Raw genomic sequence first — 19,504 nt, forward strand, 5'->3', positions numbered from 1 at the left:
TGCGACCATGCGTGTACCGGTGTGCCACTCGCTTCGCTGTTTCATTCGGTGTGCGCGTTTTCTGTACCCGAGGCTTTTGTGTGCCGAGAAATTGTGGCCATGGTAACATCGTCGAATTCATCGTTGGAGAAAGACAGAAGGAAAAAAAACACAAGGATTAAAGAGAAAAGAATCACGGATACAATGGAGAAAAAGAAACCACGCGTTCTACGCGATTAAAGAAACGGCAATGGTCTCTTTAGAATTGTATCCGCGCTGGTGCAAGATATATACTTTACTTACAATGAAAGTGTATATTTTGATTAAAATGTGAAAAGTATAAAACTATAAAGGGTAAGTTGACAATTAAGACGTGGCTTTTGTCTTAATTTATAGACGTTATTGATATTGTTAAAAATGGAATTTATCGAGCTAATTGTATTATACACGTATTTGTATTAATGTGTTTAAATCTTACTGAAATAATTATGTCGGCGAATCATTGTCCTTTTCACTGATGTAAAACGTCAAATGAAGTATGTAATGAATACATGTTTGCATTAATACCGTGGAGAGAAGCGTAGATATACTTATATTTTTCATTGGATAAATCTATAGTTTTGAGAATATATATTGTTCAATTGATGTACGTTCTATCATGTAGTAGCTATGTTTATTGAAGGAAATACGAGAACGCGTAATGTACGAGGATGGTGTACACGAGGAAACCAACTTGCATTTCAGGAGTCACGAGCGGTTTCTTGCCTGTTGCATTTTCCATGATCTTTTCCCAGAAGATTATTCGTCGCGTGCTTTTCATCGATCTGTCAAAATCTGTCTCATTTAACTACAGTTTAATTAGAAATTAATCAGGACCGGAATTCAAATCAGGGGCATTTAACTTAAATTTCATTGCTTTACTCACACTCTCCCTGATTATTAAAAGAAAGTATACTTGAAATAAGAAATATCGAAAAATAATCGGAAACGGATTCAAATATCTGGTAACGTTGTTCAAATTTTTTGCAGTTCGAATTTTTAATACAACAAATAACAAATTTTATGAATTGAAATTCCTCAGTTTGAAGATATGGAAATTATAAAAAATTATCATCAGTTTTATTCGAACGAATGTTAAAAATATTGTTACATAAAACTTTCGTATATTTACCATTGAAAAGTATCGTTCCCACCTCTATTCTTCATTTTCTACTGTGTTTTCTAAACAGAATCGCAGTTTCGCGAAAGCGCAATGTCGCGTTATGCGCGCCATATTTATCATTACATATCGGTGGCAAAATACGCACAGGCATTAATTACATTCGTACAGACGGTAATTTCCATGGTAATCCGAGCGTTTTTCGATGCACCGAATATAACGTATTCATATCACGCGGCCGCGTTCATCGTGAACACGCGATACATATATCGCAGCCATGATGTTCGCAATATTTGACAAATATTCATAGAATTCTTCTTTTAAGCTTGCGGATGGATAGACATTCAAAATATTTATTGAACGTGCTATAAAAATATGGAATATATTTTTGGTCGTGCGCCACGTTTGTTTTCGGTGTCCTTTGAATATTCTGCGACGCGGGAACGCACGCACGCGCGAGCGCTCGCGAGCGTAAAAATACATCGTGCGATAACTGCGCCTCACGATAACAGTCGCGAATGTTTCCCGATCTCTCATAACCAAACCTTCGGCCTCCCTCGATTCGGCAATGACAACTAACCCCGGAAAATTCCAAATTGTACAAGTTCCAAAGTAAACGTTACCTTTCGCTGCTTCGACAATGTGACTAACTGGACCATCGCATCGTCGCAAACTTTTGGTATTACTGGGCCACGTGGACATTCGTTTCCTACATTGCCGTCATACACACAGAGGATTGTGAACATTCGTGTAAAATTTTATTACAGCTACGGATAGTTTGATACTCAGCATTTGGAAATGTATTTTTCTGGTGAACGAACAATTTGCATGAGTTAAGCGAGTTAAATGGAGTGTGAGAGATGCGTGGTTGAAAAAGCATTCGGATTGGGTTTATGTCAGAAACTATTTGACGAAACATTGCGAAACATGTTATTATTTCTTTGATAATTAATGTATGTTCAAAGTTGTTCCAAAGAAAATTCTAAGTTTTTGTCTGAATAGTCTATACAATCTAAAATATCTGTGCCATCTTCTTGCCTTTTAAATATATTATTACTGAAATATATAGGTATATTTTAATTGTTATAATTTTGGAATAAATAGTTATACAAGTAAATGAATGCACACGCTTTAAGGAATGTGATAGTGCAAATATGTTTAAAAAATGAGACAATATATGACATCTGTTGTGAGACATTTAAGTACCAAACTATATAATAAAATATTCCATCGTAGATTGAGAATCATAGTGGTGTATTGCTTGTCTACTGCTAGTCTTCATGAAATAATATCCTACGTTTATTATTGTAAACAGTTGATCATATTTTTCTATTTAGGTCATGAAAACGTACCGTCAACAAAGAATAAAGTTATAGCCTAATCGATTATGAAATTAAAGATACGATGTTTTCAACTCTACTAAATACAAATCCACAAAATCTTGACTAACACCGTCATGGTTTACAGCTCGCTATGTGTAAAAATAACTCGTACTGTAGACAGCGACAAACAACTCGCTTAATAATCAGAAATCTACCTTATACGTATATTTCATCATGTCTGACGTTAAACGCACATAAACGTTTGCAGAGAGCGCATTACGCATTTTACCGGACACAATGAACCCATAGAGTGAACGTGGCAAAGCAGCGTGACCGTCGCAGATTGATAATAATGCGCTAAAAAGCGAACCACCCTTAGCCTATCCACCACAAGCATTCTCCAGTCTGTGATCTCGATCGACCGTGATTAATTTATTTCAGAGATTACCGGCCATTTGTACGTGCCCTTTGGCCTACGTCAATAATACCGGTAATACACTATGATCGTCCAGCCGTTCGGTAATCGCACACCCGCTCGAAATAAACGTGCTGCATGCCGGTAGATTTCAGCGCGGGGCAGCCGCTTGATGGATTTCAACGGGAACGTTTACGCCGACGAACAACGAAATCGATCGGAAGAATCGCGGCAGGGCACATTCGACGACAACGACATCGAAAAAATTCAGCAGCTGACAAACGAGAAGAAAAGGAAGCAAGGAACCGGTCCGATAAGATCGAACGAGTCGGTGAAAAACGGTGGCGAACGGGATTTCCACCGAAATCAGCAATATCGAAGGGGGAACCAGCAGAGAGAAAATTACGCGGAAATGTACGAACACAGAAAAGATTCGAGCTACCAGGGAAGCTGTCCCGATAGAAACACGAGCAATTTCACGGGTGAAAATATTTGCCAACATGAAAATCCAAATCTGTCTTATGATAATTATGGGAACAGCGTGATTGAATACGATGCAAATAGAGCTAATGATGCGTACAGAAACTGCAAAAGCGGAATAAACATCAGCGTTGTCTCGCGACAACCAACGTGTGAAAATGTTGGAATGGAAAAACCGGTGTACAACGTTTCTTTTAAACACTGCTATAACAAGTGAGTACATTATTTTAGCGTGGTAATTATGACAATGAGATAATGTGGAGTAATATTTTTCTGCGATATATGGCATAAGGTGCAGCGATTTTCTTTCCTATTCTTTCCAGTTAATTATCTATGTTATTTAAATTGTTCGTATGATTGTTAATGTAGCTAAAATTATTTTCATAGTTGTGTTTTTAATTCTGTATATATTCGAACATTTCTAAAATGACAGAAATTGACGATACAACAGGAAAGCTCTTTTTTACACGTTTCACTTCTTTTGACATAAAAAATCTTCATAATACTATACTAAGATTGTACTCAAATACTTCACACGAAGAAACATGCACTGTATTACAGCACCAATCAAAGATCTGATCAGAAACGAAGAAGATTTTTTTCCAGGAGCAAACCAAAAGCCGGTAAAAAGTAAGAACACAGCGGGTATCTCACAACCTAAAACCAAGAAAAAGTTTATTCTCAATAGAAAAAGTTCGCTTCCAATTAAACCTAGGAGCAAACAAATTGCTGGAAACCGTCAGAACTACCGTTGCACCTTTGAGAACTGTTGCGGGAACTGCGAACCCTACGCTGTGAAAAGACAGGACGACGACTGTGGCTCGTGTAAAAAGTGGCAGAACACGGATTTCTCTCCTAAAAACGAGTGCTTCGACGATTGTTACTGCCCTCTCGATGTGAATTCTCAACAACCTTGCGTAGTTCACGAAGAGAACGAGCCAAAATGCGATTTCCCTCCCGACGATTGTCACACGTCCAGCAAACAGTGTCTGCAGCGCGTCCATTTCGCAGGAACTGAAAATTGCGCGAGAACTGATCATTCTTCGTGTTCGTTCTGCTCGAGAAAGTGCACACCGTCCAAAGCGAGTTTGTTCGTGGAAATTGGCGAAAGCGTGGCAAACGTGAGCAACCTGACTTCCGTCCAAGCGTTTCAATGCGACGATTCGATGGGATTATTGAAAGACGACGCTCCGAGGAAAGAATACAGCGCCGTAAAAAGGAACAAGTCTGACTTGTTGAGGTGTCGTAGTAAATCGAAGAAGAGCGAGCCGAAATGCAGTTCCAGTTGTAAAGGTCGGCCAGGTGCCGTGGAACGCACCTGTTCGGATAGAATCGCGAGCATGAGCATGTATCTTGATGATTACACGATCGAACAGATGCCCGAGGAACCGTTCAGCCCTGAGATGATAGGCATCGTGCAGTCAAACGTGAGTTTTCAGGATCTACGTGATTGCAAGTGAGTTTGTTCGTGTTTCAGATTGTATAATATTGATGCAACTTACCGTAGAATTTATACTAGGATTATATAGGATACGTAGGATTATTCTAACAGTTTGCAACAACGTAGGAAAACAATTTTTCACTGTAATTAAAGCCTTTACAACGATAACGGAGCAACTTCGATATTTACGTTGTATTTATTATTTATTTATTTATTGAAAAGTGTGAAAGCTTGTTATTACGATTAGTAGTTAATTATGAATTTATATTATACGTTCGATCTTCCTCTTGGAGCAACCCTTTCACTTGTAATAATTCGAGGATTTTAAGTGTAAATCGCGTCTAATTATTAATCATAACTAGATTCCGTGGAAATTAATTTATCAATTGATTATCGAAATGTTGAGATATATTATTATTCAGTATTTTTTACGGTCAAAACACTTGAACTGTGATAGTTTAAAATTCTTGATTCTATCGATTTTTGACTAAAATTAAATAGACTGTGATTCCAATTTAGACAAATCGAAACGCGATAGAAGAGTACTTGTTCTGCAGAAATATTCGAATATATTCAATCATTTACTTATAGTACTTACATTGTAATACTTATAGTGTAATGCATTTAAATGATTTTCTAACCATTTTCTAGAGCGCAAACGGAAAGTGACATGTACATCAAGAGAAAGACAACTGGTTGTAGTCAGCAATGCGAAACAGACGAACGTTCCTTATTGGGCGATATCCGAAAACAGGTACAGGAGACGTATAAATGTTTCGTCAAAATGGTGACGACGAGTGTTGGCCAGATTGTGAAACAATCTTCGAAATTGAAACGTTCGAAGAAGAGCACGAAGGATCGTTCCACGTGTGGAACATGCATGAAAAATTGCGAAGAAAATACATGTGCCAACCAATGCAATCAATCGAAAATGTACAGCGAATGCATGTACGAAGGGACGTGTTGGCAAGGAATAATAGGACAGGAATCAAACAACTGCGATATGCATTGCTGTGGAAATGTCTGTTGCGACGGCCTCGCTGGATTGCCTGAATGTCAAACACCTATGTGTCAAAGTACGCCTCTCCCTTAAAATACTTTTGCATTACCCTCACACTGCATGTACTAGAACGTCTCGTGTCGGATTTCTGTTAATTATACGATCAATTATTTTTTCATATTTTCTGTATGAATTTGACATCTCGCAGTCTCCATAGCTGGCAAATTTTTTTAGGGTACACGTAAAACGGAATCTGTAACCGCTCGTTGCAGTTCCAAGAAAAAGAAGAAATGACACGGACGCGAATCGCCCAGGGATGCAGTGTGAGGGTTAAATTCTCCTAACACTTCTAATGCGATGGAATACTAACAATATATGACAAACTATCTTGTAACTATTACATGAAATAAATAGTTCCTTTTATAAATCCGAATATTTCGTATTTCTACATTTATTCGATCATTTTTTACACAAAGTCTCTAATTAATCCCAGTTATATTTCCCTCTAAAGTTTATCACCTGTCTTCAGATGATTATTGGAAACCTAACTGCGACACGCAAGAACAGATTCAATCAGAGAGGGAGTGCTATTTTGATCTTAGCAGAAACGTTCACAGAAACGTATATTCTCCTAACGAAGCAGCTTCTAAAGAAATACCGTATCCCAAACACGGTAGCGTTCGCAAAAAGGGTGGTGGCGATACTTCCAATCAACAGAAAAAACAGCCGACTCTGAACAAGCGCGGCGAACCATCGGGCGTGTGCAATCGCGAAAATAACAGTACGAGAAGTCAAGTAACTAAGCAACAAAATCAGGCGACGAGTCAATTTACTCCTCAAGACCAACAAACGGATAGAACTAACATACAACTAGACGTGAGCGTTCAAGCGAATTCCATTCGCGCGGTACTAGATCCTACGACTGCTCCTTACATCACAGAAAGTATAGAGTATCACAAGAGAATAAGAACCGCGAACCGATTAGAACCGTATGTAGATGAAAGTAGGGTGCCTCCTCAAAGAAAAGAGTGTCCTAGGATTCAAGAAGTGGAATCCACATTGCACCCTTCTCCTAAAGAAAACATGAAAACACCGAGAAAATCAGCTACTTCGTCAAAAAAGAAACCATCGCCGAACCCTATAACGCCAAAACAGGCACCCACGTCTCTGAATCAAAGACAACCATTCACGCCTGGGAGACCGGAAGTCAATGCTAGAACAGGAGTATCGACTCCAAGAAAAGATGTACAAAGAGACATAGTAAAGCAAGAAAGAATGAGATCAAAATCCACGGTGATCGGAAAAGGTGTCCAATGTACGCTGATCAGGGAAGTGCGTATAATATGTTCAACTGTACCGGAGGTGACTGGTCCGGTAGCAGATCTTTGTTCGTGCATCCCGAAGAAAGGAATGGCACGCCCAGATAAACCACCATCCAAAATTTCTCAAATCGGAGAAGAAAGTCCTCCTGCAACTGATGTAACTATGGACGCACCTGATGCAACTGTGGACGTGCCTGATGCAACTGTGGACGTGCCTGATGCAACTGTGGACGTACCTGATGCAAGTGTGGACGTACCTGATGCGACTGTGGACGTACCTGATGCAACTGTGAACACATCTGATGCAACTGTGAACGCACCTGATGTCATTCTGGACGCACCTAATGAAGAACCAAATATTGAAGAACCTGTGGAGGAGAATGTACGTTCGGTTGAGTCATCTGCAGAAACGCCACTTATAGACGAGGATGAAACGACCGTAGATCCAACCGATGGCCCTACAGACAGCGAAGCAACACATACAGACACACCTGCGATTGAAACAACCACAGCAGAATCATCCATAGAAGAAGCACCCGCGAGAAACTCTGAAGTTTTAGAAACTTTTAATGTAACGCCCATTGAAACAGCCGAAGTTCCCATACCAGATGAATCTACGATAGACGAAACTGCCATGGACACGCCAAAGAAACTTGAAGAAGAATTGATCGTAGCGCCAATAGTCGACGAGGTGACCGATGTCGACAATCGTGCAGCACCGATCGAGTTCTCGAGAGATTTTAACGGGAAGAAAATGTACGTGAGCGTGCAGATGCAAACGTCGAACACGATTCTGACGCAGATCTTGTCCGAGTTTCAAGTAGGCAACAAAAAGCGGCAGGTACTGATGAGTATTAAATTGCACTCGAACCTGGATGGAAATGGCGAGGATGAAGAACAATCGTCAGATTCGAACGGTAGCGAAGTACGAGTACAAGCTTGCGTCTTGCTTCCGTCGTAACCAATCAACGGATGAATTCCGCTGAATATTCATTGAACGTGGTTACACCGGAGGCAGGGGTGGAAATTAATGGTCAGACAAAACGGAACGATGAAATTGAATATTCTATACAGGTGGCGGCCACTGAAGGACAGTCTCCGAGATATGACAACTACGATCATCAGAGACGAATAAGACGAGTTACCGTTAGTCCATCCGTGTACCGTCGAACGTTGACATCGAGGGGTACATACGATTCATCGATGTACGCGTCGGTCAACCACGCGACTTATGAGAGGACCGAAACAACTTATTCGCCAGAGAATGAAAACAACACGACCAACGGTGCCATGTCTACAAATTTATCTACTGAAATATAGATCTTATACGGAGTATGGTTGATTCGAATAAAGGTTTTCGGGTTTTTAGGGACGAATCATGTGTGCGGACCTTGCGGAAAGAAGAGGCGATGATTCAATCAGTGGTAAGAAGTCTTTTGATATATATATATATATGTAGTTATTGTGTTGTGAAAGTGTAGAGTAAGATCATGAAAGGATCGGTTGGATATTGTTTTTGGATACTCCGTTTGAATAATTTGTTGAAGCTTGTAAATTTTAGTCGATAATTCCTTATCTAATTGTAAAATGTCTTGATGACATACAAATTTTATTTTTTGTTATATTTATATTTATAATTCTAGAAATATTATATCTTACTATTACTTACTATTATATCTGTATCCTATCGTTAACCTTGAAATAATTCAAGCATAATATTAAGCTACCTCTATAGGATGAGAAAAGTATCAGAAGTAGTGCAACAATAAAGAGCTATAATTAATTCCTGTATTCATTACATAGATGGAACAGTACTGTAAACATATTCAAGTTCTTTATGGATAAATGACATAATTTTTTATAACCTTAAAACTTGGAACATACGACACACATGATAAATCGTAAGTGTAATTCATCATGTTTACAGTTAACGAAGCTTATAGCCAAGAGATACGCCGAACATCTTTGTGAAGCTACCAGTACAAATTATCATTTTGAACGATGCTTGACCCCAAAAAGTGGTTACTTAGCAAAACTTTAAAAAATGTATTTAAATAAATATCCTTACAAATAACGTAATAACATGTATCAGAACAAAAATGTCATTTAAAGATTACAGGAAAGATAGATATCAGGTATAATCCATCTTATTAAACGCTCCTTCAAAGATACAAGAATAACAAAGAAACGGTTCTTGCAAAGAAAATTACTATAAAATACAATAATAATGCCTACGAATACCATTTTTAAGTCCAAACACAGTTCCACTGACAATGAAGAAAGTTCGATAAAGAAATTAAAAGAACATGGAAACGCATCCTTGCTAAGGTCAGAAATAGAATACTGTCAAGGATCGAATTACGAGATGAAGAGTGGAACTAAAGACGCTTCGACTGAATTACGCATCGAAACCGATGATATACAAATAACCACGGAAATATATTCCATGACGAATCTGCCGTCCTCGTTACAAGCCGACGAAGAAACAGAACCAGAACCTGGAACGATCGTACCAGAGTATTACGGGGACCAATGTGCGATACTTCGCGCGTACAGATGCAAAGGCGTGAACGTAACAGAATCGGATTTTCCCGAAAGCTGTCAGCGAAAAATCTCCTCAGACCAATTCCACCAATCGTTCCAGAAGAACGGCAAAGGTGAAGACGTTCGTTTGTTTCGTCTAGTAGCGACGATTCCGTGTATACCAATTGAGGTGATCAAAACGCAATTCGGCGGTCCTATGTGTCAAGAAACGTGTCCAAATATAACCATAGCCGAATGTTCGCAAACCGAAGACACGGTATCCTTGAAATCGGAAGAACAGGACGACGATTTAGAAATAGTCACGACGTCTACGATTTCAATGTTGCAAGAGGAGCTTGCATGTAAGAGGAGCTTATCGACGGTGCAGGAATCGGAGGAGGCAGACGACAAAGTTCTCGAAACGGCAAATACCGATGAAAAACAAAATAAAAAATGGAATGAAAGGCGAAGTGTCTGTGTTGGCCCAGCGGATTTTCTTCCTGTTGATAAAGAAACCGACACGAATTCGCGGAAACCACGCAGGAATATATTTGAAACAGAAACGATAATATCGAATTGTTCGTCTATCTGGTTCGAGAGACCGCGAATTGAGAAGAATCGCAGAGCGATTTGTACTCGAACGAACGAAAGCTGTTCTTCGAACGCGAGAATAAGCGGCCACCTGTCTTACTGTGCTAACGTTCGCCCATCGACCAGCCATTGTATGACGCAATGCGAAATGCTTAGAAACGGTCCAAGATTTACTTGTTCGACTGCCACTGAGATAAATTCTTGCGAATCATTTGCCAATAGTTGGTGTCACGTTCTATCGAACAGATGGAGAAATCCGAACGAATATTGGTCGACAGCAGACTGTTGGACCCCCAAAAGCCATCAGCTCGGCAGGATAAATAATACCTACGGGTGCTCGATAACTGGAGGATCGCTCGAGATTTGCGCGCGGTACTCTCCGAATTGTAACAATGCGTGCAGTCGATATTACTTAAATGTCGACAAAGCCTACAATACCAGTGGAAGGAACTATCCGTGCAACAGTGGCTATAATATTTGGAACGCGAATATGTACCACAACACAGCTACAAATCAGACATTCCGTCACACTCCTGCTAGTTATTGTTACTCTTTTAACTCGTGGTGCTGACATGGTATTTAAGCTGGGTCAAAACTGTAATTATTCGACAACGTAATTTTCATGTTCACAATGCCACGATACCGCGGCTGTTCATAATAACGTTGCAAAAAATAATAAAAAAGTGAAGACGACAGGAATCACACTATTTGCTTTTCAATAATAATACAAATATAATATTATAGAGATTTCTTCACATAACTGTATATAATAAAACTATACATATAGTAAGATATAATAACTAAGTGATAGTTACACATATCCATTTAATATCTCTTTCGCAATGTCTATTTATTTTCTTACTATAAAAATACGCAGCGTAAAAATTCTTTAAAGGAAGTTTATTTTTATAGTACAAGACTGGAACATCGTTTTGAAACTTTCACAAAGCAACGTGAAAACACGCTGTAACTTTAAACAACAACCCAAATTGAACCAGGTTTAATTAACCCACTAATTACGTACGCTCTAACATAAAGCATAATTATGTGACACAGTGAATACGTTAATATAGCCCAGTGAATCCCAGCAACAACAATAAAAAATGATTTGCACGACATGTTACGTTTTACCTAGCGTGCAATAATTTTGAAAGGATAATTTTGACGGAGGGACTAGAAGTTGAAGCGTTCCTTGGACCGAGCTTGAAAGTTCCGACTAAACAAATTTCTTCACCGTAGGGATGTCGCGACATTATAAGTGGTCCTAGTGGTCAGCAACTACAAGGAGAAGGAAAGGACGTGAAAGTTTGTTGCAAAGTTCGTCGACGGCCAACGTACCAGAAATTCTGAGCCGGAGCATCCGCTTCAAGCTAAAACCTGCGTACGACGTGTAATTACTGTCGGGTGGCTCGTTGTCATGTCGCCGAGTGTAATAAAAATTCTAGGGAAATACAATTATCGTGTCCCGCAGTACCAATTTTAACAAGGCATTTTAAACGCTACCGCTGCATATGCATGAAATTTAGAAAATTGCTAGGAGACTAGGGAGGAAATGTGATATTTTTGTTGCTTTGAAAAAAAAAGGTACGTGTTTATTCGGGCCGTGCTAAGAAGTAATTATAATTACTGTCGCAAAGAGTAATTTTACCCTGTACATTATCTTTATCAGCTTAAACACGATGCAATTTTTCTCATATACTTTCTCAATATTTTGACTATATTCCTTTCATTTTATTTTTAAAATACTGCAAATAAATGATACATCTACAGAAAATGTACATCTATTTATTATTTACAACTCTAAAATAGTTTTAGCACTGCTTCTTATGTACATAGAAATTTGTTTCTTCTATTTACTTTTTAATTTTTAAACAATGTTTTATAGCTATAAGAACAATAATTACACACATAGAAGTAATAATAGAAATAAAAACGGTAATAATATATCTTCAATGAAGAAATTGCACACATCCCGCGAAAGAAATATTATACACGAACACAGCGGACGTTGTGCAGCAAAGTTGCAACAGCAGTCTGCGGCTCGTAAAATATAAAACGCTCGGATATTTCGCGACAACGGGTCTTAAGAGAACATTCCGGTACCGTAAATGGCTTTCGCGGTCAGCTATACTCGAGACGAAAACTTCAACGAAGTTTACCGCGAGCTTCTTCTGTCTTCCAGCTACCGGAAACTCGACTAGACCACCTCGACTCGACCAAAAACCGTGTACAAGATGCGCCGCCACCGAGGGTACGATTTTCTCGCGTTGTACCTCGCTATAATTTTTTCTCCAAGGAAACTCGTTTCTTCTCCCTTCTTTTTTCCTCTCTTCTCCTTTTTCCCGTTATTTTCTAAGAGAAAAAACTATCGCACGGTCAGGTCGATGAGAAAAACGGTGAATCCAAGCGGTTACTGCGTATCCGGAAATATGAGGGAAGAGGTAAAAATGTCACGAAGCTCATAAAACGATGGCTTTCAAGGAAACTCGAGAACTCTTCAGCGTCCCTCGGCTAAAATCTCGACAGCGCGCTGTTCAGGAATATTTCGTGGCCGGCGTAACATCCCCGTACGAGCGAGCTTAAGAGAAGATCCTGGTACCTTAAGTGGCTTTAATGGTCAGTGTCCATTGAGACGAAAATTTCGAGCAACTTTGCCCCGAAGTTTGCCAGAAGCCAGCGTACAAGACACGCGGCCTCTGCCACCGCCTGAGTGCCAAGTATCACTTAGGACACGTGAGTAATCCTGAGAAGAACACGTATACCTCGATGCAACGTCGTCATCAGTACCGAATACTCTCTGGCTGGCAAGTTACGGAACCGCAGAGAGACGATGTGATTTGCAAAGTTGAGACGAGGACGCGAGTTTGAAAACCGAGAACGGTTGTAAGGACTATGGTGAAAGATTTTGAAGCTTGAACGAAAAAAGATGATCAGCAAATTTTTTTATCGATGATTGAAATCATGTGGATGCCAAATTCAATGATATTATTATTATATATCCTTAATTGGTAATAAATAAAAATTGAAGGAAAATGTAAGTAAATATATTTTAACTTAATTAATTTATTTAGAACCACGCGTTTCAATTTAATATTTGGCGTTCTATATCGTATGTCCGTCAAATAAAATGAATTCATACTGAATATTAATTTATACGGTAAAATGCAGATTGACCATTTTCGTTGCAACTAGATTGTAGGAATTATATTAATTATTTAATTTTTATACATGGCTGTCTTCTTCAAAGTCACTTTTCTTCGTTATGTGTAAATTTAATTTCGTTTATAATTTCCTAATGTTACTCGTAATTTAAACGCAATATTCGGACATGCTTTTAGAAATCGGACGAAGCACTCAATTTCATAGAATTGAATTAGGTAACGAAATAAACCATCAGCGAGAAGGGTAAATGTGTCTGGTTACTCCAGGATTTATCAAGCAATAATGTTGTTATAAAGGCGCTCGAAACGAAATTTCCAACCCTCAATAAACGGGATAAACTCGCCGATAATTCGTTACAATAAAGTTGAAACTTCGCCAGTGTTTAAATATTACACAATACATTGGATATTTGATTTGAAAGCAACGGCAACGGAACAATCTCTTGATTCAATATTTAATATCATAACGAAACCGAACTAATTTTCCCGTGTAATTAGTATTGATCTGAAGTGACTGCGCCGAGCGTTGCTCGGAAAGGTTTCAATATTTTTCGTATAATCTAACCTAAATCGGCAAAGTTTGTGCCATTCGAGAATAATTTCGCTATTAATCATGAAAATCTTTAATTGTTTAAACAATACGCCTTATCGACCGCGTAGAGTCCTCTGCGTTTCGAAGCTATCCTCGTTGGAGTTCCTGCGATCACAGAACCCCAATCTGAACGAAGATCAAATATTGTCAATGTTGAAAGAACGTGGAAAAGATCCGAACGAAATTTTCACCGAGCATCAACAACAGATTACTTGCGAACAAAATCTAGCAGCGATTTTAAAAAAGCTCAACATCAATTTTTCTATTACGAAAAGGTAACGCGAAAAATTATTACGTAATAAAGTTTAATGCCCGATGAAACGGCTACGCCTGTATGCAACAAATATAAAGAAGAAAGATAAAATGGAGCGGGTGCTTCAGAAATGTTCGCGTCTCTTTCCCTTTATGACTTTATGATTTCTCACTTTTATATTTTCAGATAGTAGCTTAATTATCTCTGTAGTTAACGCATTGACAACCGTTTGAATAGATTTATCATTTCGTATCTCATCGTTCGTCATATTATAAGAAACGATGCTTCACTCTTATTCATTAACTTCACTCGTATTCGTTAAATTTTCTTCTTCAATACTGTTCAGCAGATACGATAAACATTATTTTCGAATTATTATATTATCTATTAATTTCTATAAAAAGAAATTTACGATTTTTGTAATTTTAAAAATTTGCAGCAAAATATTCTTATCTAAATAAATTCTACCAAATTTTCAAATTAATATTTTTGTTCCTTTTTTTTTTTTTTTTAATATTGAATGGTACTTTTCAATTCGCGTTGTTTGCTTAAGACAATTGTGCGATGATAGTATCGATATTACAGCTATGATAATATTTGTTACGATAATATTCGAACTTTCGTTATATGTATATTATTTATATTTCGTTGCACAGGATAGCAGACGCATGGAAATTTATGAATTGGGCGGATTTGGTGATTCCGATAGGTGGAGATGGCACGTTTTTGCTATCCTCCAAATTAATTACAGACAACGTGAAACCTGTGTTGGGCATCAATCCGAGCATCCGATCGAACGACAATAACATTTTTACGCTTCCTCCGAAATACGCGACGAACATCGAAAGCATATTTGAGCGACTTCATACAGGAAAATACACGCTATTGATGCGAAGTCGCATTCGAACAGTGATGAATGGAGAAGGACTTTACAGACGACCTTTTCATATACACGAGAAGAGCCGTACACAAGGAGAGAAAAGAGCCGAGTGGGTACATTATAGAGAAGTTATTCTCTCTGATCCGCGTTTGTTCTACCCTGTCAGAAATCAATATGTGCATTTTTATTCGTTACTTTTACAATGCGGTAGCTGCAGGAAATTTTTCTATTTCGAGACTCTCGATTCCTCTTCTTCCCTTCCTCCCCACTTTCGTTCACAAGATGTACTTTTAATCTCCTGTCAATTCATACACACTTACATTATGCCCTATATGTTCAAAATATTCCTGTCATTTCCGTTCTATCGCATCTTGAAATCTACGACCGCGTTTTGAAATTCACATAACGCATTTTTTATCAATTTGTAATATACAAACTCTAAAATTGTTCAAAGCGATATAGATTACTCTGTCCATTTTACAACAGAATTGCAATTGAAGCAATATAATATCTATCTTTAGCGAAGTTTTACAAACAACCAGTTGCAAATTAGTAGCGTCGATAAATTCTTTTATATGGCACGGTAACATGTTTGATAATAAATCAGGTACAGCTCTACACGTCAATTTTACAAATTGCAAGCCATCCAATTCCATCTAATCACGTGAAGTACTAAAATTATGCAACAGAAATCTATAAGCCATAACTTCCATCATAATATTATTACTCCTCTAATATTATTAGTTGATAAAACGTGCGCAACAAAACGTAGGCAGAGAATAACACGCGAGCAACAGAATATTTATTTTCTTATTCTCGTGAATTTGTTACGTACGCTATGTTTCGAGTCTTTGTTTCGGCTCCCATTCTGCAGATTAAACTTTACGCGTTCCTTCGGTGGTTCTTGCACTTAAATTACGTTGGTAAAAACGATAAAATGCCCGCAACAAGCTACCTTTCTCTCACTCTCTCCTTGAAGGAATCGCATAACGGAGTTCTTTCTCCGGGCAATCTATTCTCTTAAGTTTTAAGTAAGCCGTACGTATCGCCGATTCTACGTTTTCATAAAGGCCGTAATGCGTCTTCATTTCACGGCAGGTCCTCTCTACCGAGTAGTTTCAAGTTATAACCTCCTGTACGCCGGAACTTCGGCAGTTAGAACTTGTAAATTACAATAACCGTGTAGTTACGAGTTATACAAAGAAGACGTAACTTTTTAATTGTATATAACAGGAATTTTACGAGAAATCGTAATTTATACGGATGGAAAAAAACAGAATCGTGGATTTTTATTTATTTGTACAATTTATCGGAAAAATGTGAGACAAATTGCATTCAGTTTGTTTAGATGCTATCGTCACTTTGATATCTTTAATTATTATATCATATAGGAATATTAGATAATCGAATTTGCTCACTGTAAAGGTTGCTCAACGTAAAGGTAAAATTTATAAATCTGTACAGATCGATCGCAAATCTTTGCTCGTGCATCATAGAGAAAGAAAGTTTACTGAAAAAAATACAAGTCGATGAAAAATGATATCCAGTTATTAATAATTGTTATCGTGAATATTATATTGTATACACGCAGTTATCAATATATTGTGGATATTTTACAACCGAGTTCACCTATTGTAACACGTAACAAAAGTTTATTAATTAATTTAATAACAATTATTCGTTAATATTGATCGAATTTTCTATTTATAGGAAAACGTTTAATATTAATGTAATTACTCTATCGCTGGAGTTTCGTTATTCTAAATGCATCGAGAGTTCATCATTAACGTCGTTCTTCATTACTCTTCATTAAAATTTCTTCGTCCTCTTCCACGCTCGTCCTTCATTAATGCCATTAAAACTAAATAAGCTCGTTTCTCCGAGCACCAAGCGCTTTATACGTTTTTACGTATTCTTATTCTTCGACGAGAAGTTCTTCCCTTCGTCACCTTCGTTCCTGCAGAAACGCAAGAAGAAACGAATGTAAAACACGACCAAGCATTGATCAATCTCATTAACCGCTTTAATTAAGGTTAATTGAATTCTCAGAGCTCTTGCGCGAACGACACAAAGGAAAATAGCGGACTCACTTCAACCACGGCAGAGGACTTTGCCTTGGCTGGCATTGAACGAAGTTAGTTGCACGAAATTTCCTTTAATCCTGCGTTATACGACATTTATAAGAATATTCGATAATTCATGGCCAATATTTCTTACGTGAAATTTAGGTATTTATAGGAGAATTTTTGGCAGTCAGACCAATAACATTACAAATCAGAGTTGAAGATCAAGAGCCGCATCAAATTCGAAGTTCAGGTATGTGCGTTTGTACAGGTACTGGCTCCCAATTCTGGTACAAATCTATTAACATTCAATCGGCCGAAACCGTTCGATGTATCGTCGAAATAGCCACCGGCATTAAATTAAGCAACGAGGAAACCAACGAATTACTCCACAAATATCATCAAGCTCTCATCTATTCTCCAGGTAACTGAATTGTTCACCGTCAGTAATTACGATCAAGTAAATAGTAGCTACGATAATAACTAAATAATAATAATAATAATAGTGAACTAAACTAAATAGTAATGAACTAATAGTAAACTAAAATAATAGTCAACTAAATAATAATAGTGAATGAAGAATTTACAATTATAACTCTCTTTGATAAAATCTGATAATATAAGAAATGATAAGATAAAGTAGAAGAAATGATAATAGAACCTTTTGTCTCGAATTTGCTTGCTCTGAGAAAACGTTTTTAGTGCAGATGCTTTTTCAGAGGATTTGAACATGGTATACATGATCCGCGAAATGTATCATACTACACGGTGCAAGAACCAGAAATGTTGCCCGGACAGACAAAAGTGCAACAAGCTTACTGTGAAATCCTGTGGCTTTGACGCTGGCTTGGTGATAGACGGTAGCATTTCTTTGCCCTTCAACGACGGTACTATCGCAACTTTCGATATCAAACCTGAATATTCGTTGAAAAGCATCATGCTCACTTGATGTACAGTTATCATGTAGCTGCACTAAAACAAGTTTCTCCAGGAAGCGAGCTTATGTGGTAGATCTTTTCACAGGAATATAAGTGTCCGATCGACAAATTAAAAGTAAACTTCTTCTCGCATTTCTCTTTTCTACTTCCCGTTTCGTATTTTTATTTTCTACTGTTTAACCTTATTCCATTTATGAAAATTTATTTTATGCGGAATATAAAATTGCATATAAAAATTCTCTAATAAATAACGATTTTTCTTTCATATGGACAAACGAAGCAAGCGAGCTTTTCCTTTTACGATCTTCCGGTTTCGGCTTTAATGCAGTCCGATTTCTTATTTATCTCTAATGACGGAGGCGTAGGGCAAAGTAGCAAGTAATTGCGCGCATTTGTTCCGAAAATGAAGGTAGTCTGAGACCAAAAGATAGGAAGAGCCGGTTATTTCACCGGCAAAGGGCAGCCTGGTCTTTTTCTACAACAAGAGGGAGAGTGAAATACCTTTCCAGCTCCGTTTTCCGTTTCCTTGCAAGGAGGCGAACCACGTCCAGACTTCCATTAACCCCGTAATTTCGGTTTTGGCTGAACCGCAGACACCCCGACCTTCGAGATCAGGTGTTCATACTTGCTGTTTGTGTACGAATAAACATTCAAAGATACTCACACAGTCCGCAAGGTATACAGGATGGTTTACTTGCTGCTCTGGTCAAATACGCGAATCCTGGTTTGGATTTCTTAACCAGAAATAATAGCACTTTATTATATAGTTAACTCTGCTTCGTGTCTCCTATCTCATATCTTTTAAGATAAGATCTTTCACAGAAATGTATTCTTACATGAAAGTACGCCTGGAACTGTGATAATTAAAAATGAAATTATACAAGAGTAAAAAAAGAAAAAAGAAAAAGAAAAAGCTTAAAATTCTAAGGGAAAGACTGAAGTTATAAAATGAAAACGACGAGATAAGAAATGGTATAATAGAAATAAAAAGATACGTGGCACCGCTCCAAACTCTAAAATAGTACACTTCACAGGCAATTTCGAGAACAAGGAAGAAGACGATGTCATAAAACGGTAGTAATAAACCTGGAAGTATATCAAACAAATGAAAGAAATGAAAAGATATGAAAATAAAATATAAGTACACTTTGTCAAAGGTTAATTGCAGCAGATTTCGTAATTATTTAAATGAGAAATTCTTTGCTGCGCGCTGTTGGCGTTCCATTTAATTCTGTTTATTTCAAACTGGCGGAAGATTGTTTTAATTTACCAAATGTATTAAATGAATTGTAATTAGGAAGCTTGAAAACGAAATTTGTCAGTTAACAACACACCCTATATGCAGATTACTGTATACATACTCGTTCGGCTATGTGCACTGTTTT

General features: G+C 37.8%; 2 protein-coding genes across 2 annotated transcripts; both read left to right on the forward strand.

Annotated features, from left to right (window-relative positions):
* The first annotated feature begins 1,706 nt into the window (after positions 1-1,706).
* On the forward strand, positions 1,707-8,546 carry LOC117163243 (uncharacterized). Its single transcript, XM_033345350.2, has 9 exons — positions 1,707-1,750; positions 2,902-2,950; positions 3,024-3,568; positions 3,917-3,985; positions 4,071-4,811; positions 5,448-5,872; positions 6,308-8,043; positions 8,193-8,403; positions 8,488-8,546. The coding sequence occupies exons 1-9, from the start codon at positions 1,707-1,709 to the stop codon at positions 8,529-8,531; spliced, it is 3,864 nt and encodes a 1,287-aa protein (XP_033201241.2). The 3' UTR covers positions 8,532-8,546.
* A 6,201-nt stretch (positions 8,547-14,747) lies between these two features.
* LOC117163269 (NAD kinase 2, mitochondrial) lies at positions 14,748-18,264 on the forward strand. Its single transcript, XM_033345397.2, has 4 exons — positions 14,748-15,227; positions 17,168-17,252; positions 17,347-17,605; positions 17,901-18,264. Exons 1-4 carry the CDS (start codon positions 14,866-14,868, stop codon positions 18,128-18,130), a joined length of 936 nt encoding a protein of 311 aa, XP_033201288.1. The 5' UTR covers positions 14,748-14,865; the 3' UTR covers positions 18,131-18,264.
* Positions 18,265-19,504: the final 1,240 nt, after the last annotated feature.

Source organism: Bombus vancouverensis, chromosome 2 (assembly GCF_051014615.1).
Source record: "Bombus vancouverensis nearcticus chromosome 2, iyBomVanc1_principal, whole genome shotgun sequence".
Classification (NCBI taxonomy): Eukaryota; Metazoa; Arthropoda; class Insecta; order Hymenoptera; family Apidae; genus Bombus; species Bombus vancouverensis.

Coding starts and splice junctions, on each gene's coding strand:
- LOC117163269 (XM_033345397.2), top strand. CDS start 14,866: ATGTATATTATTTATATTTCGTTGCACAGGATAGCAGACGCATGGAAA. Junction 15,228..17,167: donor CAAGGAGAGAAAAGAGCCGA/GTGGGTACATTA, acceptor TTGAATTCTCAG/AGCTCTTGCGCGAACGACAC. Junction 17,606..17,900: donor AGCTCTCATCTATTCTCCAG/GTAACTGAATTG, acceptor ATGCTTTTTCAG/AGGATTTGAACATGGTATAC.
- LOC117163243 (XM_033345350.2), top strand. CDS start 1,707: ATGACAACTAACCCCGGAAAATTCCAAATTGTACAAGTTCCAAA. Junction 5,873..6,307: donor TCAAACACCTATGTGTCAAA/GTACGCCTCTCC, acceptor TTCCCTCTAAAG/TTTATCACCTGTCTTCAGAT. Junction 8,044..8,192: donor CAGATTCGAACGGTAGCGAA/GTACGAGTACAA, acceptor TATTCTATACAG/GTGGCGGCCACTGAAGGACA.